Source organism: Peromyscus maniculatus, chromosome 19, assembly GCF_049852395.1.
Source record: "Peromyscus maniculatus bairdii isolate BWxNUB_F1_BW_parent chromosome 19, HU_Pman_BW_mat_3.1, whole genome shotgun sequence".
Classification (NCBI taxonomy): Eukaryota; Metazoa; Chordata; class Mammalia; order Rodentia; family Cricetidae; genus Peromyscus; species Peromyscus maniculatus.
Window position 1 is genome coordinate 47,463,216 of NC_134870.1, and position 27,548 is coordinate 47,490,763.

At 46.0% G+C, this 27,548-nt stretch overlaps 1 protein-coding gene across 1 annotated transcript in view; it reads right to left on the reverse strand.

Moving 5' to 3' along the window:
• Nucleotides 1-27,548, reverse strand: part of Aldh7a1 (aldehyde dehydrogenase 7 family member A1) — a 42,348-nt gene that overhangs the window by 5,957 nt on the left and 8,843 nt on the right. Inside the window, exons 4-16 of the mRNA XM_042263692.2 lie at nt 22,536-22,616; nt 21,980-22,103; nt 20,225-20,357; nt 18,903-18,947; nt 15,007-15,084; nt 12,374-12,471; nt 8,689-8,730; nt 7,059-7,153; nt 3,868-3,952; nt 2,199-2,305; nt 518-634; nt 262-359; nt 42-115 (exon numbers count right to left, since the gene is read on the reverse strand). Coding sequence (XP_042119626.2) covers nt 42-115; nt 262-359; nt 518-634; nt 2,199-2,305; nt 3,868-3,952; nt 7,059-7,153; nt 8,689-8,730; nt 12,374-12,471; nt 15,007-15,084; nt 18,903-18,947; nt 20,225-20,357; nt 21,980-22,103; nt 22,536-22,616 — 1,177 coding nt within the window. The remainder of the gene's footprint in view (nt 1-41; nt 116-261; nt 360-517; nt 635-2,198; nt 2,306-3,867; nt 3,953-7,058; nt 7,154-8,688; nt 8,731-12,373; nt 12,472-15,006; nt 15,085-18,902; nt 18,948-20,224; nt 20,358-21,979; nt 22,104-22,535; nt 22,617-27,548) is intronic.

Sequence of the window (27,548 nt, forward strand, 5' to 3'; positions counted from 1 at the left end):
ATAAACGCATCTTTAAAAAGGAAAAACGAGTCTCTACATACCAAAGGCACCGCCAATCTCAGCCCCGCTGGTAGGAATATTGACGTTCACAATGCCACAGTCGGAACCTTTGGGTCTGTGTGTGTGAGGAGAGGGACAGTGAGAACACAAAGGAAATCAACACAAGAGAACAAAGCCCGCACATTCGGGCTCTCACCGTGAACACAATCACTCACCACGCAAACGTACATAAACGTTCAAACCAGACAAAGTCATACATACCCAAGCCAGCGGAAGATTCTGCCCAAATCCTTGGTAAAAATACTACTCGAGAGTCCCTGCTTCACTTCGTTATTCCAAGCGAAAACCTCTTGTTCATTCTAAAGGGACAAGACCGGAAGCTGTTAGTGTTCCTGCGGTTCCTGTGCTCGGGTCAAAGCTCATTTCATGAAACAGTTTTAGTGCACAAAAGAAAACCAAGAGTGAATGCTTTGCCATATCTGCTTTCTTTCACGGTTCGGATCTTTTCTTTCTTTACCTTGAACTTGAAGATATAGAGAATTGGGGCAAAAGTCTCCGTGTGTACAATCGGTGCGTCATGGGCAAGGCCGGTCACAATGGTGGGTTCCACGTAATTGCCAGGGTGATCCATGACCTTAAGTAGAAAGATGAAATGAGGAATGGATGGAGTTCCTTTTCCATGACTTGGAGTCAGAGGATATCACCCCTGCCCACATTTATGAGGAGAAAAACAAAACAGCATTTACAGGAAAACTATTTCTCCAAAGCAGCATCCTGTTTGGAAAGAAAATGGCCTCCTGCCCCTATTTGTCAGAAGACAGAAAAAGGAGTTTGGAGAGGAACACCATGCTGTGTGCCACAATCAAGTTATGTGGTGGGGCAGACTGCTGAAATGCTATTTTTAAGTTAATTTTAAAATAGGCAATCTGCACCCATTGTGTACTGATTTAATAGTGTTCGCCCAAATTCATACACTGAATGTGACCAACACTCAAGAGTGATGGCATCTGGACACAGGACCCTCAAGGAGGCCACCAGTGAAGTCAGCAGAATAGGCCTAATGCAATCCAGCCAGTGTCCCTTGCCCTTTGGGGGAAGGTCATGTGAGGACTCATCCACAACCCACAGGGACTTCACCAGAAACCAACTCCATCGGCACTCTGCTACTGGTCTTCAGTGTCCAATGTTCCCAAACCAGTTTCTGATACCTTATTATGTAAGCCCCAGGGAATTCATACACATTACCTAAACGCCGAAAATGTGCATTTGTAACCAATTTCCCCAGAACCTCTCCACCTAGTGGATGACTGTCTTTTCTCCTGAAGCCCTCCAGCCCTCAAAGCTCCACATCAACCCTGCACTCTAAATGGTTCACATGCAACTCTATCTGTTCCTCCATGGGCAGACTGAACCATGAACTTAAGTCTCACATAAGGGTGGACCCCACTTCTGTAACGATTAGGTTAAATTCTGTACAGAAAGCTCAATATAAGAAAAAATGTGCGTAAATATACACCCACACGGTGTCCAGCTGGATATGAGTGCCTCCACTCTGGGGGAATCTGCTTTCGGACTGCCTCGCAAGAACTGCGTCTCCATGAATTTTAAACTGAATGAAACTAAGCAGACTATAAATGAGGTGCACACTCTTTGCACAAATAAGGCAACAAATCCATGAAGCAAAGGCCTTGGCTATCCATTGAAAGGACTGAAAATGTAGTTCTCAATGGGTGTGATGACACCTGCCTTTAACCCCAGCACCCCAGAGAGGCAGGGGCAGGCAAATCTGAGTTCGAGGCCACCAGAGTTATGTAAGTCGGTGTCTCAAACTACAACAAAAATGTAGTTCTCCAGTGTTGACAATAACAGTATGTATAGTTTTTGTGATTTCTTCCCTTAACTATCTCAACCAGTAAACAGGAATCCTAACTACCCTGCATACAGTCTTGTGCTACAGCACACCCAGATCCCTTTCACACCAAGTCCTAGGGCCTAACCCCAAGGCAACTACGACTGAGTTTCTTCTGTGTCTCATGCCTATTCTATCACCATTCATTCCTCAAAACCCCTTTCCACCTTCTGATGGGGCTTGGGAGAAGAAAAGCATCCATCTGGGACCCTCGACCAGTTCTTCTCAGCAGTCTGTGTGTTCAAGGGAAGCAGCGAGGCCGTCCCTCCCCACCCACAGCGCTCATTACCTTGCCCCCATAGACCACTGTGCCTCCTTCTTTCTTTGCTTCTTCCACGGCTCTAACAAACATGTTCACTGCCTGTTTGGTATGGAGTGGTCCGTAGAGAATATTCGCTGGGGAGAGAAAAGGGATGCTCTTCATTTTGCCCTCCGTAGCATCATTTTATTACGTAAGTGGCTTTCCAAATTAACAAGCTAAGCCCTCCTCCCTTTATCCTCAGGTAAGAGCAGGAATCAGCAACTTTTTCTGTGAAGGATCAGATGCTTAACATCTTACGCTTTGTATCAAGTATGTAGCTTCCAACACAACTACCCAACTCTGAGAGCTGCCACCATGATATGCAAATGAGTAGGGGTGGCAGGGAGGCAGACATAAACAGAGAGTAAACCAAATAGCTAATGACAGTGTGCCCACTCTGGAAGACCACTATAATCTCTGTGGCTACTGTGCATGCAGTTCATGGGGTAGACTAACCAGTTGCCAGAAACTAGAGCATTGAAGTAACCACAGGGAGGGTTAGGCCCCTGCAAGGATGTGGCAGTCGGCCATGCAAAGACCTCGCAAAGGTTGTTTCTAGCAGAGAAAAATAGCAGCGAAGAGTCAGGAATGCTTGAAAACACCAGAAAGTCGGACAAATGCAGCCCAGGCCAAGTGGACATGGGTCTAGTGGACAATAAGGAAGGCGGGAGGCAGGTGCAGCATCATAAAAGCCGGGGAGTCAGCCACAGAGGGAATCTTGATTTTAGTCTAAGCACAGTGAGATTCACTGTACTGTCCCAAGCAGAAGGGTGAATTACGGTCCTCTGGAGAGACGGCTCAGTAGTTGAGAGCACTGGCTGCTCTTGCAAAGGACCTGGGTTCAATTTCCAGCACCCACATGGTGACTCACAACCACCCAGTTTCAGGAGACCCAATGCTCTCTTCTGATTTCTGTGGCACCAGGTATACATACATACACATAGGCAAAACATTCATACATGTAAGATAAATAAATCTAATTTAAAAACAAAACAAAACATTCTGGTCGCTCTGAGAGGCAGCCATGGAAGCAGGCAGGTCTGGGGACTCGCACACTTTCCCTGCAGATGGTGGTGCCTTGGAAAGGATAATAGCAGTAAAAAGAAACTCAACCATCACCCCATCCAACCAGGACCCCATCCAACCATCACCCCATCCATCATCACCCCATCAAACCAGGACCCCATCCAACCATCACCCCATCCAACCAGGACCACATCCAACCATCACCCCATCCAACCATCACCCCATCCAACAGGACCCCATCTAACCATCACCCCATGCAACGATCACCCCATCCAACCAGGACCCCATCCAACCAGGACCCCATCCATCACCCCATCCAACCATCACCCCATCCAACCAGGACCACATCCAACCATCACCCTATCCAACCATGACCCCATCCAACCAGGACCCCATCCAACCATCACCCCATCCAACCAGGACCCCATCCAACCATCACCCCATCCAACCAGGACTTCAACTCTTACACATGTCAAGTACGAGACCCTAACCTAGGAAGATGTCATCGAATGTCCCTCAGACCTCTCAGAAAAGGGTATGCCACCACCATCTCCAACTCAGAAGGTCAGAAATATAGGTAACACCAGCTTTCAAAAGGGAATAACTTTTAATAAAAGAACCAGCTACTCACGGTCCCAGGGGTTCCCAACACGGATCTGTGAGTAGGCACCTTTCAGTCTTTGTACAACTTCCTCATGGATGCTTTCGTGCAAAAACTATGTAAAGAACAAGCATTCAGGGGAACAGCAAAATGAATATACAAGTCTTGAGACAGTAAGTAAGTTCTTTTTTTTTTCTATTTTTTTTTGAAGGTTTATTTATTATGTATACAGTGTTCTACCTACATGCCAGAAGAGGACACCAGATCAAATTACAGAGGATTGTGAGCCACCAATTACAGGGGATTGTGAGCTACCATATGGTTGCTGGGAATTGAACTCAGGTCCTCTGGAAGAGCAGCCAGTGCTCTTAACCTCTGAGCCATCTCTTCAGCCCAGTAAGTAAGTTCTTAACAGTACTGATTAGTAACTACTAAAATACTATAATCTCTGAAAACAAACTAAAACCATGTTCTTTTGTTTTGTTTGTTTTTTGTTTTTCAAGACAGAGTTTCTCCATGTAGTTTTGGTGCCTGTCCTGGATCTTGCTCTGTAGACCAGGCTGGCCTCAAACTCACAGAGATCCACCTGGCTCTGTCTCCCAAGTGCTGGAATTGAAGGTGTGCACCACCACCGCCCGGCTAAAACCATGCTCTTAATCATATATTTTCTGGTTTTAATATTAACTACATGAAAATAAATCATCTCTTCTAGGTGGATGTTGAAATAAAACCACAAAGCAAAGCTGGGATGCAGGTTAGTTGGTCATATGATGATTTTAGCATTCAGGAAACCCTGGTTTTGATCCTCAGGACCACATGTCAGGTGTGGTACATCATGCCTATAAACCCAGCATTAGAAAGATAGAAGCAGGAGGGTCAGAAAGAAGTTCAAGGCTATCCTCAGCTACACAGTAAGCTTGAGGACAGCCTGGGATACATGAGACCCTGTCTCAAACAAAAAAAAAAGCACCCTAAAAAGCAACCAAACACTATAAAACATGTCTGTATCAAGTTTCTAAGAACCTGACCTGCTAAGCTACAAAACTCCATTGTTGCTGTTTTTATACTACAGAAGCCATCTATCAATTGACTTGGGTGTATCTGTCCCACACTGTAGCTGTGAGTCAGGTAGACATGGGACTCAGCATGGCTGAGTCACCAGAAGCACTGAGCCTCGGGTTTTGAAGGTCTCCAGCCAGCATTAGACTAGGACATCCATATATTTCATGCTCTATTCCTAGCGGCAGAGGAGGACTTACCCAACTGCCCAATTTCCCATTCTCTGTTAGACTCCACGTAGCAAGTGAACTGTCATTCTGGGAACTAGTCATGGAAAGGCTGCTAAGTGGCTGTAATTTTTTTCATATGAATCACTGTCACCATGGAAGTCAATCTATTTAACACTAAATACAGAGTATAGCTACATATATTTGCTCCAAGATTAAAAAGTGAGTCAATTACATTGACTGATTTTCGTATGTTGAACCATCCTTGCATCCCTGGGATGAATCCTACTTGGTTGTGATGGATGATTGTTTTGATGTATTCTTGGATTCGGTTTGCCAATATTTTGTTGAGTATTTTTGCATCAATGTTCATGAGGGAGATTGGTCTGTAGTTCTCTTTCTTTCTGTGTGGTTTGGGTATCAGGGTAATTGTAGCCTCATAAAAAGAGTTTGGTAGTGTTCCTTCTGTTTCTATTGTATGGAACACTTTGAAGAGTATTGGTATTAGTTCTTCTTTGAAAGTCTGGTAGAATTCTGCACTGAAACCATCTGGTCCTGGGCTTTTTTTGGTTGGGAGACTTTTGATGACTGTTTCTATTTCTTTAGGGGTTATTGGTCTATTTAAATGGTTTATCTGGTCCTGATTTAATTTTGGTATGTGGTATTTATCCAGAAAATTGTCCATTTCTTCCTGGTTTTCCATTTTTGTGGAGTACAGGTTTTTGAAGTATGATCTGATGATTCTTTGGATTTCCTTGTTGTCTGTTGTCATGTCTCCCTTTTCATTTCTGATTTTGTTAATTTGGGTGCTCTCTGTTTGCCTTTTGGTTAATTTGGCTAGGGGTTTGTTTATCTTGTTGAGTTTTTTCAAAGAACCAACTCTTTGTTTCATTGATTTTTTTGTATTGTTCTCTTGTTTTCTATTTCGTTGATTTCAGCCCTCAATTTGATTATTTCCTGGCATCTATTTCTCCTGGGTGAGTTTGTTTCTTTTTGTTCGAGAGCTTTCAGTTCCGTGGCAGCTTTTTAATGTAAATGCAGCCACATTTTGTCCCTAAAACTTACTTAGTTCTAGTCTTTCACTATAGTGAGAGCCACAAAAATTAACAAATAAAGATGTATTTCTAAATTGAAATCCAACTCAATCTAGTATATAAATTAAACTACCTACACCCCCACACTGAACACACTGAGGCTAGACAACACATCCTTATACAGGGAGGGGTGTGTGTGTGTGTGTGTGTGTGTGTGTGTGTGTGTGTGTGTGTGTATGTGTGTGTGTATTAAAAACATCACCCAAGCTAAACTCAAACTCCTGGGCTCAAAGGACTCTCAGACCTCAACCTCCCAGGTCCTAGGGCTGCGGGTGTACATCACCACCTCAGCTCAAACATATACTAAGGAAAGAATGGACATGACAGTCACTTGCTTTTCAATAAGCCATGTCACATCAGGTGAGGCCCAAACTTAAAATACTTGAAATGTTTATGGAAAAGCAAAGGCACTGTTTAGCTAACGGTTTTAGAACTTAACTTGTCTGGTCCCCTGGAAGACACTGGACGTTAGCCATGGAGTATAACTCAAAATTGGCATCACCTCTGCGTCCGGCTTCTCTCAAGGGGTTGTGAGCCCACCGAAGCTTAGGGTGGGTTAGCATCTGCCACCATCACAGGAGTGGAGGAGGACCACACATCTGACCCTCATGTTTAAGGAACATATTCTTCTAGCAACACTTCGATGACTCCTACTCGACAGAATCCATTAAACTGGGGTGTTCAAAAAGCAGGAGAGATGCTTAGCAGTGAAAGAGTTCTTGCTGCTCTTCCAGAAGTTTGGTTCCCAGGACCCACACTGGGCAGTTCACAGCCACCTGGAACTCCAGCTCTAGGAGACCTGACACCCCCTTTGGCCCTCTGAGGGCAGCTGCACACAACACACAGACACATTCACAGAAAGAAAAAGGACAATCTCAAGCAGTAATGTGGACACACTCACCAGCCGCCTCACACTGGTACACCTTTGGCCAGCTGTTCCCACGGCGGCAAACAGAGCGGACGGAAGAACCAAGCTGAGGTCCGCGTCCTCGAAAGCTTAAAGAAGCACAAGTGTGTGCCATCAGTGAGCAGCAGGCAGACAGGACACTTGTTACGCAGTATAAAACAATGCCTTTAGAAAATACAGCAACATCAAAATAATCATTGCAAAACAGACAATTCATGGTATGGAGACACACGTCCAAGGGGGAGGTGTGCTCTTCTTCTAGGGAGGCGTATATGATGATAGACAGAGCAACGGAATCTACTACGACCTTTACCCATTGCACAGGTAAACTGAGGCTCGGCTGGATCACTTCACCTCTCATCTGTTTCAGTGCCACGCCCCCCATGACTGCTCCATGAAAACCCATGCTCTGCCTCCATCAGGGTGCTCGCTTGGCCCAGGCCACTCCCCACTGCCACAGAGCTTCCTGCTGTCCCCTGCTGCGGGGGACAATCAGAGCCTGTTCCAGCTCCCTCTGGAGACGTCCAGGTAAAGTCCCATCATTCCCTTTCCTCCACTCCTCTTCCTCCGCCCTCAGGAGAAGAAAAGTGCAGTCTTTCCAAGGCTAACCTTTACGGAGCTGATTTGTCACCTACAACCCCTGCTTCCTTGTGCCTTCTGGAATCTGACAGCCGCCGTCCCCTCCTCTGCTGTCACTGTCACCCTTCCAACCTGAGCATCCTCGGATCGGGAGGATGGAAGGAAGGCATTTCACATACACAGGCTAGACGTCCTATCCATTTCATGGCTCTTTAATTCCACTATTTGAATTTTCCCCCAGTTCTGGGGACCAAATCTGGGGTCTTGTACATGGGAGGTTGTGAACTAGCTGTGTCCTTGACCTCAGACCTCAGAGCACAGCACAGTGCTTCACGTCCTTCCTCCCATCCATTCCCACAGAGGCATAATTACCCTATGTTACACAGAGAGCTGGGGCATTAGCTCAGCAGTGTAAGAGCATGTCCTGCTCCTGAAGACGACCAAATTTGGTTCCCAACTCCCATGACAGGTAGCACACAACCACCTGTAACTCCAGCTTCTGGAAAGCTGATAGCTCTTCTGGCTCCTCAGGTACCTGCACTCACCCTCACAAATACACACACACACACACACACACACACACACACTTAAAAGTAAAAATAAAATCTTAAGAAACAAAAAAAAGGAAGCGTTCTAACATGAAAGTCACCAATACTCCATTAAAGGTCAACTTTGTCTAAAACCTAAAGAAATCAGCAAGTCACCCAGGAAACAATTGATTATTCTAGAAGAGCACATAGCCCGTTTCTAGAAAACAAGAGAAGGAAAAGCATGAAGTAATGCTATGCTAGAGACAACAGAAGTCTCATGCCCACATTCAAGACCCCAGGTAACACTTTCCCAACTTTATCCTGTTTCTTCTTAGCTCCCTCTTCCTTTAAGCCAAGTTCATGTCCTGAATCCTAAAGGAAATTCCTAAAGATGGGGACTGAGCCCCGAGCACACAGAGCACGGCAAGGATGAATCCCCACGCAAGTTTTATATATTCAAGGTGACTGCAGACAGCAGACTGAACAGGAAGCAAAGTGAAACGGGGCAGCCTTACCAATAATGGCGTTGTTTCCTCCAAGCTCTAACAAGCTTTTCCCTTTAAGAGAAAGCAGACAGTTATTTCCCATTTCAGTACTCAGTGCAGACAAACTCACATCCAACCCCCCACCCCCGTTATCTTTCCATTTATTTTCTCATCAGTGAAGCAGCTTGCCAATGGTATTAATTACTGACCATTACAACACTGTACCACAGTTACATACGACAACGTGTTCTTGGGAAACACACTGAAAAAGGCTATGCATTAAATGCGCACACTGCACGCGTGTGAACCCATGCATGTGCATGCTTCTAGAGAGTAAATGACAAAGCATTATGCACATAGCTGCTGCCTCTGTCCGCTCTGGTCAGAGAAGCTTCCTTCAGCAGTGACTGGAGAGACTCATGACTGGTCAAAGTACTGAGAATTAATGACAGCTGAACGTCTACCATGAATGGGTGGGACATCTCTATCATGCCCTTCAAAGTAGTGGGGAACAGTGACTTCCAGGCAGAATGTGACCATGGCAATCAACTTAAAGTAGCTGTGTGATTACCCAAATAAGATGGGGCCCATCAACACCCTGTCATGAAAAAAGAGGAACCCATGGGGCCCCACAGCTCCCTGGGGAGTTATACATAGTTAATGGTTGATGGGTGAGAGAGAAAGATTTTCTTCAGTGGTGTAGCAACTGGTAAGGCGCCTGTGAGCCCATAAACAAACCCACCCTCAATCCTTTAAGGAGCCCTAATGAAATTCACTAGGGGCTGACAAGACGGCTCAGCAAATAAAAGTGCCTGCAGCCAAGCCTGAGTTCAATCCCCAAGACCTACACGATTAGAGAAGTGACTCCTGCAAATTGTCCTTTTACCTGTGCACACATAACATACACACACACACACACACACACACACACATACACACACACACACACACACACACACACACACACACACGACGTGAACGAAAACAGAAGGGGGCTAGTTAGGAGGCAAAAGAAGCAGATGTGGAGGGGAACAAAAGATAATGGGGTAGGCAATCCCCAGAAGTGGGAAAATGAAATCAATGCATGTTATTCTATTGTGACAACACACCAAATTTTGTTTATTAATCATCCGGTGTTGAACGTATTAGTTGTTTGTCATCAGTGTTATCCATCATCTACTTAGGTCACTGCCCAGGTGTATGACCAGCAGGACTTCTGACATATAATGCCAATTCACTCACATTCCAGAGGAGTCATACAGAACTCTCTGAATGCCTGGCTCACCTCACTCTTCCCTGCATAAAGCCTAGAGATCTAACTCAATTTTATAGATATGTGTTTTGTTCTACTCTTTTGAAAATATATTTCCTTTAAAGAAATTTATTTGAAGCAGCAATGGCATGATACAGGAGAGTACATGGTCACCCCCATGGCTCTGAAACAGTTAAGCATCCAGTGGAGATTAAGTATGATATGGCTGCTATTGGCAAAGCTTCTGAGGACTACAACAGCTCCAGCTTCTGGGGCAAGAACTGACTTAAGCACGGCTCACTGCCGACACACGGCACTATGCTAGGTGCTAAGGAGGAAACAGAAGATTCCTCTGTACAGAAGATGGCAGTCTCCCCTTCCTGACTGCGAGTGATACCTGGCCAATGGGGAACGCCCATGTCTTCTTCTTATGCCCATCAACTGCTCTCTAACCTCCCTCCTTACTGCCAATCCCCAACCCCTTCCAAACAAAAGTGCCTATCACTTAAGATGGCCAAACGCCCTCAAGAGACTGCAATCCTATCACGCTGCTACTTAAGCAAGAACAACAGCTACTGCTTTGTGTAGGAGATGGTGAGATGGTAAACTCTGCTCCCGAGACCAGAGACACAATGAAGCTGCGCGTCTTTTCTGATTTATCGCACATATGAGGGGCTCATTCATATCTACTGCCCATTTTCAGTTCTTCTTTCTCTTTGTGTATGTGAGAGGGTGGGATGGACAGACAGACAGATAGACAGACAGACAGAGCAAGCACACACAAGAGCACATGCATATGGATGTCAGAGGATAACTTTTGGGAGTCAGCTCTTTCCTTCCACCTTGTTTCTGAGGCAGTTTCTCCTTTTCTTTCCACCACTAGGCTCTGTGTGTGAGCTTCCAGGGGATTCTCCTGGCTCTCCCATCTCACAATGGGAGTGCTGGGACTACAGATGCAAGCAACTGAGTCCAGCCCTTTTACAGGGGTTCCAGGAATTAAACTCAGTGATCATGGCTGCACAGCAAAGCCACTAAGCCATCTCGCCAGCCCCCACGGCCCATTTTTTAATTGCATTATTTGTAGTTGTGAATACAGCTCAGTGGTAGAGCACTTATCTCATATGGATAAGGTCCTGGAACTAACCCAGCATTACAGAAAAAAAAATGTATAGCATTTGTCTTTAGATTGTTGATCTTTAAGAGTTTCTATATTTCATACACACCTTTAATTCTAGTATTCAGGAGGCAGGGCAGGCACATGAGTTCAAGGCCAGTGTGGTCTACATAGCGAGTTCCAGGCCAGAAATCCTGTCTTAAACAATTTCCTATATTCTAGACACATCCTCCTTATTGGAGAAATGACTTGTAAACATTCTGTGCCCTTCTGTGGGCCGCTCTTCCCGCTTTCTTTCTCTGGTATACGGTGAAGCACAGAAAGTTTCTGATGAAGTCTAATTTAACTATTGTCACTCCTACTATTTGTGTCTTGGGTGTCATTTAAGAAACCACTGCCCAGCCCAGGGTCACAAAGACTGATTTCCTAGGTTTCCATAAATTTAGTCTTGGCTCTTACATTTAGGTCTTTGATACATTTTTAGTTAAGTTTGGGGTTTAGAGTAAGGCGAGGACAAATTTCATACTAATTCATGTGGCTATCTAGTTATCTAAGCACTGCCTGTCAAGGGAGACCATTCTTGCCCACTGAACATGTCTGGCAACCATGCCAAGAGGAAAAAACACCCATTAGCAATACATGTAGGGGCTCTTGGTTCTATCCCATTGATCTATGACGTCATGCGATAATTTTGTAGTTAGTTATAAAATCAGTTCTCCATCGTTGATCTTTTAAAATTGTTTCAGATATTCAGGGCTCTTTGTATTGCCACAAGAATACAGGCAATCAACCTGTTGCTTGCTAAAAACAGAGAGCCGATATTGACAGCAGGTCCAGTGAGCTGCAGATCATTTGGGAAGAACTGGTATCTTAACAAGCCTAGACACGGTGGAAAGTGAAAGTGGGTGTCTTTCCATTGATTCAGGCCTTCATGTCTTTCGTCAGGTACTTTGCACAAAAGACTAACACGACTTTTGGGTTTTGTGTCAGTCTTTTATTGTTTTGATGTCACCATAAGTGGAATTGTTTCCTAAATTTCATTTTCAATTTTCATTCGTTGTTACTATACAGAAATATAATTTTCTAAAGCTAAATCTTGCATTATTTATTTTGTTGAATTTTTTTGTTTTGCTTGTTGTTTGTTAGTTTTTTGGGTTTTTGGAGACAGGGTCACAATATAGTCCTGGCTAACCTGGAACTCATTACCTAGACCAGGCTGGCCTTGAGTTCAGAGGTCCACCTGCCTCTGCCCCTCCAGTGCTGGAATTAAAGGAGTGCATCACCAGGCCCAGCAAAAACTTGAAATATCATAAACTGATTCAAATGGTCATCACAGAGCCCGCACTTACCAAACCTCTCCTGCACCATTAGGGCCACCTGCTTCCCCACCTGAGTGCTCCCCGTGAAGGACAGCAGGTTCACACGTGTGTCCTTGGCCATTGCTGTGCTGCAGGGAACAGAGAGGGTCACCCAAGCAGAAACACCTAGAAATGGCGGCACCCAACAGCACCAGCAAGAAGCATGCTATGGGCCCATGGCAAGACAGTCAAGGTTACAAGGAAGTCTCTCCCACGGGCATGAGGTAATGAAAGAAACTTTTCACAAGTAGCAGCACAGGGAAAACAAGCCAACCTGCTGCTCTGTGAGCTATGACAGCCCTCTAGGGAACCTCCTTAGTTCATGAAGAAAGTTCTTCCTGTACTGAGAAGGAGCAGAGACAACATGTTCCTAGCGCATCTTTAATGAGCACCAGCTGCTTCCAGGTTCCTCCTCTGCAATACAATTCCTTTAAGAAGAGCCAGAGCTGGGGCTGGAGAGCTGGCTCAGTGGTTAAAAGACCAGTTGCTCTTCCAGAAGATCCAGGGTCAATTCCCAGAACCCATATGCTGGCTCACAACCATCGGTAACTCTAGTTCTGGAGGACCCAACACTCTTCTGGTTTCTACAGACACCAGGCATGCATGTGGTACACGCGCAGGCAAAACACCCACACAAATAAAACTAAATAAATCTCTTATTTAGAAGAAAAGAACAACCGGAGCTATGGCACAAGCCTGTAATCCCAGCTACTTGGGAGCCTGAGGTAGGAAGAGCACATATTGAAGGCCTGCCTATTTTAGCATGAGTTCAAAGCCATTCTGGACCACTTAGTAAGGCACTATCTCAAAATACAAATCCTCATGATTAACACGGCAGATCTCTCCGGGACCCAGGTAACAGGTATTGCTCTTAGGGTTGGGGATGTAGCTGAATGCTTCATAGCATTCAAGAGGCACCACACAAACTGGATGTGGTGATCTATATCTACAATCCCAGCATCTGAGAGGTGGAAGGCAGGAGGATCAAACGCTCAAGTCATCTACAGCTACCCTGAGTTTTCCACTATCGGTCCCTCCCTTGAACCCCCCTTTTCCCCCAAGTTAAAACTCCCCCCACAAATAAACAATTTTTAAGAAATTAAAAACTGTTCTAGGGTTTCCGGTTGTTTCTCAGGAACGTAGCTCACACACTACTGACTGAACTTCTTTGTCCAGTTGTTGATGCTCCCACTCAGTGTGAGCACCGCAGGGCAGCCCCTGCTTCGGCTGGCACTCTGGACAGCTGGAGCTAATCACTCAGGTAAAACTCCCCAGGTTCAACCCACGAGCATGAGTGCCTGCATGCCAGGTGGCCATGCTTAGCAAGGTCCTACGTAGACTACTGCGCTATGCCAAGGCCAACAGAAGGACAGGAAGTCCAGAGTGCAAGAACCGAGTAGGCCAAAGAATACAACACTCATGTTTCAGTGACATTTAAAAACACTTCACTGGGTACTATGATGGTTGGGGGGGGGGGGGGGTAGGGAATAGGGAGGCAGAAGGATAGGTTTTCTATTATTCTCATCTATATGAACAAAGAAGTAAGAGCCTAACATCTAGACCAGCATGGTAAGAGACCTGACTCCTAGGGAACCTCCCTGGTCAAAGACTAAGCTGATAAAAAATTGACCCCAGCTCTCCTGGTGATTTGGAGCAGTAGTAGCCAATTCCAGATTCAAGAGGCTGTGTGTGACCTTATGCTAAGTAAAAGAGGAGCCATAAAAGAGCATCACAAAAGAGCTCACATTCTGATTCCATTTATACAAAACGGCACCAAAGTTCACAGAGACAAAAAGTATGTCAGTGACTGTCAGAAACTCGGGGAAGACAGTGGGGAATGGGTGTGGAAACACCCTGGAACAACATAGTAATGGCTGCCCAACACTGAATATTCTAAAAGCTGCTCAGCAGGGGCTGAGGGCACAGCTCGGTGGGAGAACCTTGCCTGGGCTCTACACAGAGTGCCTGGGCTCCCACTCCAAGACCAAAACAAAACTAACAGAGACCCAAGCGGTACGGTTTCAAAGGGAGGGTTTTATGGTATATGAATCTCGTGGCAGTTAAAACAAAACTCAAAAGCCCTTTTGTTCTGGATAGAGTCTCAAACTTGCCATGTAGCTGCAGATGACCTTGAACCCCTGATCTTCCTGCCTCCACCTCCAGAGTTCTGAGATTACAGGCCCGTGTCACCATACCTGGTATCTCCAGTGCTAGCCACTGAACCCAGAGGTTCATGGATGCTAGACGAACACCCTACCCTATGGGCTCCACCCCCAGCCTCTTTTTATGGTCAGCCAAGGGAATGACTCTACGCTAAGTCCTCAGGCTCGGAGTGCAATGTCGCAGTTTCACTTGATAGGTCCCTAGATAAATCAGGTATCAGGAAATCATTATCTGCCCAAAATATAAACACTGGCAATCCGTAGGTGGAGAGCTAAGAAACAAGTATTTCTCGGGAAGGCTGCTCACTTAGAATCGCATAGCAGGTCTACAGTAGGAATGCCCACAGAAGGCAGGCTCGCCTCTTGAGCCACACCGGGTTTTGTTATTATGGTAGAAGAGTCCCAGCAATCAACCCAGGGTCCTTCAACAGAAGGATGCTTGCTCTTCATCCCTTCACCTACCCAATATCTGCTCCACCACAAGTCAGGGAACAAATGGCACCAGGCAGCTGATTGTCCTCCAAAACCTTGGCGACGATCCTAGGAAGGACACAGCAGACACTGCTCAGCCAACCATTTCACTCAGAACAGTGTATAAATGAGGGAGAGAAATCCCTCTCACGTGACCTCCCTTTTCAACCCCCACCCCCACCCCAACTCTTCAAACACTCAGACCTGGGTTTTCCTCACAGGTGATAGGTAAGGTTTACAAACACAAGAAGTGTGGGTTTGCAATACAGTGTTAAAGGAAAAAATATACGGAACGTGAGTGGGAGATGGGAAGCACTGCATGGGGGGTTAAAAAACGCATTTTCATCAACTATGACGACACATCGGAGTCAATATGGCAGATTGGAGGTTGGGGCGGAGTCAGCATGGAAGGACATGGATGACGTCTTCTTTTGTCCCTAACCACACATCCATAAAAACAACAGTAAGGGAATTACAAAGGAGTAAGGTGCAGGAAGATGAAGGAAATAAAGAGACTCCAAAAGAAATAAGACATCTGAACATCACCCCACCACCCCCGCACCTGCTCACAAACAGAAGCAGGAAAGGGAAGCAGGGGACGTTTGGCCTGGCTCAGAGTATTTGCCCAGCATGCATGAAGCCCTGGACTCAATCTCCAGTCCTGCATAAACTAGGCATGCTAGTGCATGCCTGAAATCCCAGCTCTTGGGAAGTGGAGGCATAAGGATCAGAACTTCATGGGAGATCAAGACTAGCCTGGACTACAGGGACCCTGCTCTCCCACATCCCCTCCCCGTAAAGAGAGAAGCAGTACAGGATGAAAGGAGAGCCAGGCATGGTGGTACATGTCTGCCATCCCAGCACTTGGGAGGTGGAAGCAGAATGGAGAGTTCAAGGTCAGAGTCAGCTGTGTAATGAATGTAGGGCAGTCTGACTACATGAAAACCAGCTCAAAAAGCAAAATTAAAACAAAAAAGGGATGGAATGTGGAAGGAAGAAGTCTCCCAAGACTAGAAGTTTCCATGGAGGTACGCTGGAGAACGGGGCCTGCCTTATATAACCCTGAAGTAGCACAGGGCTTGCATCCGCTGGCTTCTGTCAGAAAACGGCAGTATCCTCTGACATGCTCTCCTTCAATTTAAGGGCTGCAGTTAAATGAGACCGTGGTCACACAGTATCTAACTCTGGCTGTGAGTTGTGAAAACTGGCTGAACTAGCCAGGTGTGGTACACGCCTTTAATCCGTGCACTTGGGAAAGCAGAGGCAGGCAGATCTTTGAGGCCAGCCTGGTCTTCAGAGAGTTCCAGAACAGCCAGGGCTACACAGAGCAACTCTCCATTGAAAAAAGAGAGAGAGAGAGAGAGAGAGAGAGAGAGAGAGAGAGAGAGAGGGGGGGGGGGGGAGGGAGGGAGGGGGAGGGGGGGAGGGAGGAGGAGGAGAAGGAAGGAAGGAAGGAAGGAAGGAAGGAAGGAAGGAGAGAGAGAGAGAGAGAGAGAGAGAGAGAGAAAGAAAGAAAGAAAGAAAGAAAGAAAGAAAGAAAGAAAGAAAGAAAGAAAGAAAGAAAGAAAGAAAGAAAGAAAGAAAGAAAGAAAGAAAGAAAGAAAGAAAGAGGGAGAGGGAAGGAAAGGAAGACAGACAGACAGACAGACAGCTGAACTGACTCTGCATTTTCAGAAGGATGATTCTTCCTTCCCAGTTTCCAGTGGAGTGTTATGGTTCATGCCTGTAATCCCTAGTACTCAGGAAGCTGAGGCAGGAGGCTCACCATGAATGAGAAACCAGCCCAGGCTACAGAGTGAGATGCTATTTCAAAACCAATAATTTTGAGTTCTTAGAAGACAAACAGAGCAAAGGTCCTTTGCTATCAGTCCCAACTTGCAGCTCCTTCCCAACGAGGCCGGGACAACGATCTGTGGACTCTACCATGGGAATGGCATGCCTTCAGCCTAGAGCACGGCGGCTCTGACTCCGATGGCATCTGAACGCTGTGCTTCTAGATTTGCTGCAGGAGACAGGGACTCCCGGGGGTGTTAGGCTTTTCAACTCGGGGTGATAGCTAATCTTGACGTCAACTTGATTGCATTGAGAAGTGCCTGAGAGATCAGAACGCACCTGTGTGTGGAGTGAGCTCCGACCAAACCATGGCTTACTATCCTGAGGGATTTGTGTGGTAAGGTATTGGGAGGTGATGCAAGGCAAGAAACGGAGCTAAGCGGAAGGAAGCAGGCCACTAGGGAAGGGGTCCACAGGACCATCCAGACTCTTCACAACTGTCTGAAGAAAAGGAAAAGGCTGAAACCGAAACTAGTGCCCAAACCAAGGCTACTTGACTCAGGAACTCAGTAACAACAAACCATTCTCTCACTGAAAACAGCTTCCATTTTAAAAGCTGCCCGAGGAGTCTCATCGTTTTCATATTTCCATTTAACATTAATTTGAAAACCCTAAGAAGACATTATTCCTTTTAACTAAATACTAAGACATAATATCTTACCTCTTTTGGTTTTGTTTAATGTTTTGCAGTGGTAGATTTTTTTTTTTTTTAATAATTACTTTTGTTGATAAGTTTTTGTTTGAGACAGGATCTCACTATATAATCCTGGTTGGCCTAGAACTTGCTATGTAGGCCAGGATGACCTCAAAGTCACAGAGATCTGCCTGCCTCTGCCTCCTGAGTGCTGGCATTAAAAGTGTATGCCACCACATTCAGCCTTAATTACATTTTTATCTATTTGTTTTGTGTGTGTGTGTGTATTTATATGTCTGAAGTGTGTGCACACATGTGTGCCATGGTATGCATGTGGATCAGAGGACAACTTATGGGAGTCTGATCTTTCTACCATGTGGGTTCCAGGGACAGAGCCATCTTGACAGCCAAGTGTGGGGGTGGGGGGGTATAATATGTATGTGGGAGTGTGGGGGTACCCATACCATGGTGTATATGTGGCGATCACAAGACACCCTTGTACAACAAGCTCTCTATCAGAACTTCTTAAATCAGAAAGAAGATTATGCAACCACTGGATTGCACAATCCATCCATTAACCATCAGGATTAAATAGGCCAGAAGAAGCCAATGAATCTAAATTCTAGATTCCTAAATTGACAGTACTGATTTTATGACCACAGAGATGTAAAGGTCTCAAATATAAATAAATAAGGACTTACGATTTTTAACAAAAATGTATCCTTTTCAATAGTATTAAATGGTGTACTAATTGGTTCTGTCTGTTTTGTTATTGGTCTGTTCACTTGACTGATACATCTCAATGGCAGAGCACCTGCCTAGCATATGTAAGACCCTAAATTCAATCCCCAGCACAGGGGGCAGAGGGCTTCTCAGCCATAAACGTGTGGATAGTTATCAAATACAGTTCCTAAAGTGCCGGGGACTGTATTCTTCTCACTGCAGAGGTTTTTATTTTTCAAGTGATAAAAATGTTCAGAAGAGTTCAACACGCATGTCAATATCTGGCATCCTTCCAAAGAGGTAAATTAAATGACATGGCTCAGAAAGAGCCATATAAAATGTAAAATAGTATAAAGTGTTACTACAACGAAAGAAGAAAGTTATTTGATCTCTATTCTGAAACAAACAGGACATTTCCTACCATTAAAAACCTAGCGCCTAGGGAGCTGGATGTGGTAGCCCAAGCCTTTAATCCCAGCACTCAGGAGGCAGAGGCAGGCAGATCTCTATGAGTTCAAGGCCAGCCTGGTCTACAGAGTGAGATCCAGGACAGCCAGGGCTGTTACAGAGAGAAATCCTGTCTTGAGAAACAAAACAAAACAAAACAACAACAACAACAAAAAAAAAAAACAATGCCTGTCAATCACCTTTGCAAAATTACGCCATACCCAGGAAAAAGAGAGCCACACATACTTACTTTGTGACCGCTATACTAACGAGAGACGTTGTTGGCGCTCCTTTCCTAGAGACATTTTTAAAAAGAGAGAGAGAGAGAGAAAATTAACTTGAGGAGAGGCAAATACCTTTCATTACAAAGAAATACAAAGTTTTGGAGAAAAGGTTCTGTCCAATTAGAAGACAAACAACTCTAATAACTGAAATGGAAACCTATCCTTCAACTAAAGGGGGAAGACCCACCCCAAACATGGGGAGCGGCGTCCCATGACTGGGCTCTGGGACAGAATGAAAGGGAAAGGGGGAGAAAGCCAGATGAATGCTAGCAATCTCCTTCCCCTGCTTCCTGACTGAACAGGTATGAGCAAGCTGGTCCCACACCATGCTGCCTCTGCATGATGGACTGTACTCCACCCGGAGCTGTGACTCAAATAGACCTCCCCCTTTAAGTCGTCTCTTATCAAGCAGTTGGTCACAATGAGAAATCTCAAACAGAAGGCACAGGTTCCTTCGGCAAGTGGTACCAAATCACGAAGCCTTCAAACTACACTTTGTTTTATAGGAGAGACTGAGAATGTTCTATGGAAGGCATTACTTAACACTAATAAATCTGGCTGGGCACACTGCTGCACACCTGTAATCCCTGCCCTCGGGGGCTGAGGCAGTAAGATTGCCTGGATTACGTAGTGAGATCTTGCCTCAAAAAAAAAAAAAAAAGAAAAATTAAATTTAAAAAAATCCTGGACAAGGTAGCCCATGTCTTTAATCCCAGCACTTAAAAGGTAGAGGCAATGCCGGGCGGTGGTGGCGCACGCCTTTAATCCCAGCATTCAGGAGGCAGAGCCAGGCGGATCTCTGAGTTCGAGGCCAGCCTGGTCTACAGAGCGAGTTCCAGGAAAGGCACAAAGCTACACAGAGAAACCCTGTCTCGAAAAACCAAAAAAAAAAAAAAAAAAGAAGGTAGAGGCAAGAGTTCAGAGTCTTCCTCTCAAAATAAATAAAAACTCAATCAATCAATCAATCCATCTGAAGGGGGGGGGAGGCAGTTCTACAGAAGACTGAACCATTAACCTTAGAGCCTCACTCTGGGTAGTATCAGAACCCAGGTATGCTCCTTCCACTTGGAGTAAGGGCAGCTGGGAGGGGAGGAGGACACTACTACATCTCAACATGTCACCGATGTGAAATACAAATTAAAAATGAAGACAATTAGCACGTGTGACAACTTAAAGCATTAGCTGAGAAAGTTTGGAAAACACTGGAATCCATCTAAAGCCCTTTGCGCAGTGTAGAGCAATAGCTACTGCTCTCCACAGGAACCACAGGGAGAAGGGCACAGCTTACCAAATGCAGACGTTCCCTGTGATCAGTGATATGGCATTGTTCCAACCAAACACGGCCACCGGGAAATTGAAGGCAGTGATGATTCCCACCAGGCCTAATGGGTTCCACTGCTCGATGAGAGCATGGCCAGGTCCTGAGGGGTATAAATATTCACTTAGTGAACACAAATTTATTAAGAACAAAATCCTAAACCCTTCCTCTTCAGGTCAGAAGTACAGGTACCAGACCAGAGAGGATTCCTGATGCTTCTGAGGATCACCTCATGTAGCCAAAGGGTATGAGCATATATATCACTTAATAGAAAACTGAACTGTTTATTACTATACTACTTCATCAACTCTAATGGTGTTCATTATACCTCGTACCTCAGGAGCTGCAGAGGTAAGGGCATTATGAGTCCCATTTGGAAGACAGGGACATGTCAGGTTCCCCCAAGAGATGTGAACACCAAGGGTAAGATATAATAAACAGGGCACAGAACACGTGATTCTCAGGTCTATGTTCTTTATGTCGGCTCTTGACCTCTCCGACTTCAAGACAAGAAATTTCGTGGTATAGGCTCATGTTGGATGGATTACAAAAACTTTCCATTCACTGTAAGGAAATTAAAAGTCCGAATAGAAATGATTATATTTTGGTAGACTGCTTGCCTAGCATGTACAAAGTCCTGGGTTGGCTCCCTAGCACAGCATAAACTGGGTGTGGTGGCTCATGCCTGTAATCCCAGAATTCAGGAGAGGGAGGCAGAAAGATCAGTTCTAAGTTTTTCTCAGCTACATGGTAAGTTCCAACCCAGCCTGGAGTACATGAGACATCGTATGAAATAAATAAATAAATAAAATAAAATAAAAAAACCAAAACTCATATTTTAATTGCAAACTTTAAAGCTAATCCCACAAAGGCTTATTTTAATCAATAGCTGGCTGGGCCAAGAAACTCTTGACAGACCTGGTTAAATTACATTCTACGACACGGTAGGACAGCGGCCCTTCTTGTCATCATTCACACTGATGGGCTGGGAGCCTCCTAGTACAGCACCTCATACCGAGGCTATCCTGCAGCCCGGCACCCCTGCTTTGCAAGGCTAGCCTTCTCTCCTCTCCTCCTAACATAGCACCTCATACCGAGGCTATCCTGCAGCCCGGCACCCTCACCCCTGCTTTGCAAGGCTAGCCTTCTCTCCTCCCCTCCCTGCTTTGCCCTACTGCCATCAACCCCTGGCGTGAAGGCATCTACAGTCTGGACAGATGCTGCAGCTACTGAGGCTAGAGTCCAGACTCCTCACAACAGGGATGCTTGCACTGCATCCTCCGGCTGTGCCGAAGCAAAGGCAGTCCCCACGTGGACCGTGTTCCTCCACCCTCGGCTTTACACAAGCCTCTCCCCCACCTGAAGCATTCTACCCCCACTTCCATCTCCTCAAGGCCTTAGGGCATCTTCCCCGAAGAGGTCTTTTCGACAGCACGCCCCGGCTGGGGGAGAAGTCCCCTACACGAGTATGGCCCAATCCTCTTCTTGTTCTATTATGGCTCCCAGTTCCCTGACACACAGCTGGTGTGTGAGTCTGTGCGTACACACATGTGGAGGTCAGAGGACCACAAAAATCAGTTCTCTCCCTCCCTCTACTCTGTGGTCCTGGGAATGGAACTGAAGTTGTCAGGCATCCTGCCAAGCCATCTGGCTGGGCCGCAGCAGAATTTTGGAGCTGTGCAAACACTTAGCACCAAACACTTAGTTAACTGACGCCAGGCTTACTTTCAGAAGGCAGGACAGGTCCTCCGATCATCCTCGACAAGCCGGCAGCGTAATCGCAAATGTCCACGTACTCTTGAACTTCTCCTATTCCTTCCACTAAGATTTTCCCCATCTCCAAAGACACCTAAAAAATATAAAAATCCAAGCAGAATTTCTCCAGGAGAATCTGTATCTTAAACATTACGCTAAGGACCAAACAAAACATTATTTTATGTAGGTAATAAACTTTAAGAAAGTCTGTTCTTTTCTGATGATTTTTTTCACTTTCCTCTCTTTCCTCTAAAAAAAAATGGATTTCAAAATTTGTTTTTCTTAAAAATCACAATCTTAAGACACAAGTACAATGTTAATCCTTTTAAATCTGATTAAGTCTAGTGGGAAAGGAAGCACACAGAACTCCAGCAGTTAGGAGTCTGAGGCAGGGGGATCACTTGAGCCAAGGCTAGACAACACAGCACAAACCTCAGTTTCAAACAAAACGAAATGTACATATGAAAACTCTTGACAGCCTATTCTCTACTCAAGAGATCACGAATAGACTTCAAAACTACCTTACCAGCTTTCCCAGTACTCGGATCTTTCTCCGCAAGGCATCACCAATCTTTCTCACTATTTCTCCTCGCTTTGGGGCAGGAATCTAAGAAAAGAATGGAATTTGGGTGTCAAAGTCTAAGTCCGTGTCTACCCCACTGTCAGACGCGCACCACAGAAGAACGAAGTGCAACTATATCGGAAGAGGCTTTTTGGGTCACATCGGCACTGTGATAGGGCTCATCATCCTTGGAGCTAATCTCTTCGGGGAGGCAACAGATGCAAAGACCTCACCAACTGCTGCTGATCTAAAGACAAATACTGAAGAGAGAAAACGGCAAGACTAGATGCAGGGAGAATCTAAGATCAGACTCATGCTGAATCCCGAAGGATGGAAAGAGTTGGCCATGAAACACAGAAAAAATCATGGAGAATAAAGGGCTGGTTGGGAAGGCCATTGCCTCTGTAGCTGGAGGTGTTAAAGAGAAGGAATCCCAACTGGGCTTGGTGGTGCAAGCCTTTGATCCCAGTACTACAGAGGCAGTATTATTCTCTATCCAGCAAACAGGATTTCTCTTTCTTTCTCTTTCTCTCTCTCTCTCTCTCTCTCTCTCTCTCTCTCTCTCTCTCTCTCTCTCTTCCTCTCTCTTTCTCTCTCTCTCCCCCTCTCCCTCTCCCTCTCCCTCTCCCTCTCTTTGGAGGTGGGACAGCACAGGTTGATCCCTGTGAGTTCAAGGTCAGCCTGGTATACAGAGCAAGTTCCAGGCCTGCCAAGGTTACGAGACTCTGAGCCCCTGATGCCCTGCTCCCAGACAGACAGAGGGAAAGAGAGGGGAGGGGGAAATCTCACCCTAGGGCAATGTGAAAACTTCTATGTTCTTAAGGCCCAGGATAAAGTGCTTTGCTGTATCTTTCAACATCACTGTTTGCTGTACAGAAGATGAACTGAAGGGAGATCAACTTAAAACAGAGTAGCCTGGAGAGACAGTTCCGAGTGGGGCGGCTGCCTAGCATTCGCAAGCCCTTGGTTCCACCCTCAGCACTACAAACACTGGGCGTGATGGTGGACGACTGTCACCCCAGCACTTGGGAAACTGAAGTTCAAGGTCTCCCTTAGCTCCACAGTCCGTTCTAGGCCATCCTGGGCTACATGAGGCACGGCCTTTAAAAAAACAATCTAGAGTAACCTCAACAAAAGAGCTCGGAAGCTTGGTGCTAACACTGCAAGTGTGTCCATCTATGTTGGAAGTGGAACTGACAGGACTCACTAACAGAACGGAAGCAGGAAATAAGGAAAATGAACAAGCTAAGGATGGCTCTCACTCAGGTCTCTACTTTGAAAGGCTAGTATGGCTGGCTGGTCATGGGGGCGCACTCCTTTAATCCCAGCAGAAGCAGAGGCAGGTAGATCTCTGAGCCTGAGGCCAGCCTCGTCTATACCGTGAGTTCCAGGACAGCCAGGACTACACAGAGAAACCCTGTCACGAGAAACACCAAAGTGGGGTTGGGGGTGGGGTAGGTAGGGGGCTGTCGAGGTGGCTCAGCAGGTCAGGGCACCGGCTGCCAAGCCTGAGATCAATCCACTTGGTAGGAGAGAACCTAAAAGTGGCCCTCTGACCTCCACATGCATGCTATGGTACAATCACGCACACACACAAATTAATTAATTAATTAGAAAATAAACAAGCCAGGCGGCGGTGGCAGGTGCCTTTAATCCCAGCACTCGGGAAGCAGAGGCAAGTGGATCTCTGTGAGTTCGATGCCAGCCTGGTCTACAGAGTGAGTTCCAGGACAGCCAGGGCTAAGTAACAGACAACTGAGGAAAAGGGCAGGGTTTGGGGAGAAAGCATAGGCTGAGCAATGCTAACTCTGAGCTGTGACTCACAAATAGTGACACAAATCCCCAGTAGTGACCACAGCACTCTTTAGCTATTCCTCTACCTCCCTTCATGTGCCTGTAATCTCAGTAATCAGGAACTGGAGGCGGGGAGATCGGGAATTCAAGGCCACCCTCTGCTATGAACTAAGTTCCATATTAAGCCATTGGCCAACCTGGGCTGCTACATGAGACCCTGTCTTGAAAAAGAAAACACAGAGAGGGAGAGGGGGGGAGAGGGAGGGAGAGAGGGGGAGGGGAAGAGGGAGAGAGAGAGAGAGGGAGGGAGGGAGGGAGAGAGAGAGAGGAGAGAGAGAGAGAGAGAGAGAGAGAGAGAGAGAGAGAGAGAGAGAGAGAGCTCCTGCAGATCATAGGCCGGGAGTCCCACTTCCCACGCTCCTCATAACATCCCTACACCCCATCTTTCAGAGCCCCACACTGAGCTGCAAGCTCTTTTTCCCCAGGACATCCCCACATCTCAGAACGGCTTTTGTGGAGGGCAACGTGGCAACGCATCATGCTGGAAACACTCTTACTCTTGGAGCAGGCAGTTCCACAGCTAGCAACTGAACTTCCATGTGTTGAAACAGCTAAAACACAGTCACTGTACACTTTTTCTAACAGAGAGATCCATCAGAATGTGATGTACTAATTACTCAACGGCGGTAAGAGGGACAGTCTCTAGAATGATGAGAAAAGGCGGGAAGAGCCTCAGCAGGATAGCAGGGAAGTATAAGACAGTATGCCTGCGGTAAGTGATGCTTTGCTGCAGCCTGGAGGCTACACCAAGATGTCGGCAGTGGCAAGCTCTTAGGACCACAGCTGCTATTCACTCGCTGTTTTTAGAATTTATGTATGGATGGTTTTTGGGGTTTTTTTGTTTGTTTGTTTGTTTTTTTTTTTTTTTTTTTTTTTTTTTGGTTTTTCGATACAAAAAAACCCAATTGCAGTAAATTAGATGTGTATAGTTTTGTATACACATCTAATTCTCTGTATAGTTTTGTGCCTTTCCTGGAACTCACTTTGTAGAACAGGCTGGCCTCGAACTCACAGAGATCCGCCTGCCTCTACCTCCCGAGTGCTGGGATTAAAGGCATGCGCCACCACTGCCCGGCTTGTATGGATGTTTTGACTGCATGTACGTCTGTACACCACATGTGTGCCTGGTGCGCTCAAAAGCCAGAAGAGGGTGTCTGATCTTCATAGATGGTTATGAGTCACTGCGTAGAACAGCCAGGACTGTTAACCACTGAGCCATCCCTCCACTCTTGTTCACGGCATTTTGTACAACTGCAAGGTTTACTTTTCTAAAACATTTTCTAATTTTATTTTTAGGTGTATGTCTGCGTGTGTGCACACTCATGGCGTGTGGGAGCCAGAAGAGGGCATCAGATCCCTTGCAGCTGGAGTTACAGGCCTTTCTGAGCTGCCTGATACGGGTGCTGGGAACCAATTCTAGGCTGCTGCATGAGCAGTAGGCACCCAACCACTGAGCCGTCTCTCCGGCCCCTAAGATATTGCTTCATTTAGGTGGGGGAGGGGTGCAGAGGACCACCTGCAAACCTGCAGTAGTAGTTGGTTCTCTCCTTCTACCACGAGGGTCTCAGGGACAGATCTTGGCTTGTCAAGCTTGGCAGCAACTGCCTCTACCCACTGTACTACCTTGCCAGGCCAAGCTCGTCGTCTTTAGGATACATGCACCCGGTGACGTTCACTGAATTAGCACAGATCCCATCCTTGGCATGGCCCAGCTCGTGGCACAGGTGTCATCCTGTTTCTACTGAACTGAGCTGACAGGGTTGTAAACGTAGCCAAGCTGAGGAACATCAGCTGCAAGCAAGTCTGCATGGCCTCTACCTCCCCTGTGTTACCCATTTTTTAAAATAATTATGATTTGGGGCTGGAGAGATGGCTCAGAGGTTAAGAGCACCGACTGTTCTTCCAGAGGACCTGAGTTCAATTCCCAACACCCACATGGTGGCTCACAACCATCTGTAATGAGATCTGGTGCCCTCTTCTGGCCTGCAGGGACACATGCAGGCAGAACATTGTATGCATAATAAATAAATAAATCTTTAAAAAAATAATAATAATAATTATGATTTACTTTATGTGTCATTGGGGTGTGTGCCTCAGTGTGTGCATGTGCACCACATACGTATGCAGGAGCCCACAGAGGTCAGCACAGGGCACCTGATCTCTTGGAACTGGACTTCCAGGCAGTTGTGAGCTGCCATGTGGGTGTTGGGAACCAAACCCGGGTCCTCTACAAGAGCAGTAAATGCTCTTAACCAGTGAGTCATCTCTCCAGTCCCATGAGGTACACATCTAATTTACTGCAATCGGTCTTTCGGTTACTATAAAACTGCCTAGGGACATCACTGTAAACAAGGCAGCTACAATTCTTGCCCAGTCGAGGCTAACCCGGTGACGGAGACAAGAAGCAGGTGACTACTGAGGAGGAGCAGGCTGTGCAGCTGGAACAGCTGGGACACGGCAGTGTTAGTTTGCTAAGGGAGGAAAGTCTTTGAAAGGGTAGGGCAAAGACTTAAAGCATGCCTGTCATCAGCAGGGTAAAGAGGCGGAGAAATCCAAGTAAAGAGCAAGGCATATGCAAAGCCCAAAAGGCAGGGAGAATATGGTCATTTTGAAAAGCAAAATAGCTCAGACAGGCAAGAGAAGAAAAGAAGGCACCACATGGCCAAGGGCCAAAGGTCCTACAAGCAGCAAGGACTACAAGGAGGTTTTAAACAGGAAGGGAAAAAATCAAAATCCACTTTGGCATATCGCTCTAGCTCCAGGTGTAGAAAGTGACTGGAGGAAAGGATTCGGGAAGACCATGGGGCCAGGCAAGAGCTAGCACAAATTAGTCCTATACTACCATATATAATATAATACAGAGCACTGTGGTCTACACAAAGAAGTACTATACTACCGTATATAATATAATACAGAGTGCTGTGGTCTGCAGTATATCCCCAGGACAGATGCTAAGGTCATATGCCAGTGGTTGCAGGGAGGGCCTTAGGAACAGATGGAGTCCTAAGTAAAGGACCCTTCCCTATGGCTTCGTTAGTGGCTTTATCAAAAGAAGAGTGACCTGAAGTAGGACGTCCAGCCTGTATATACTCTTCACAAAGACTGTCACCAGATGTGGCCCCT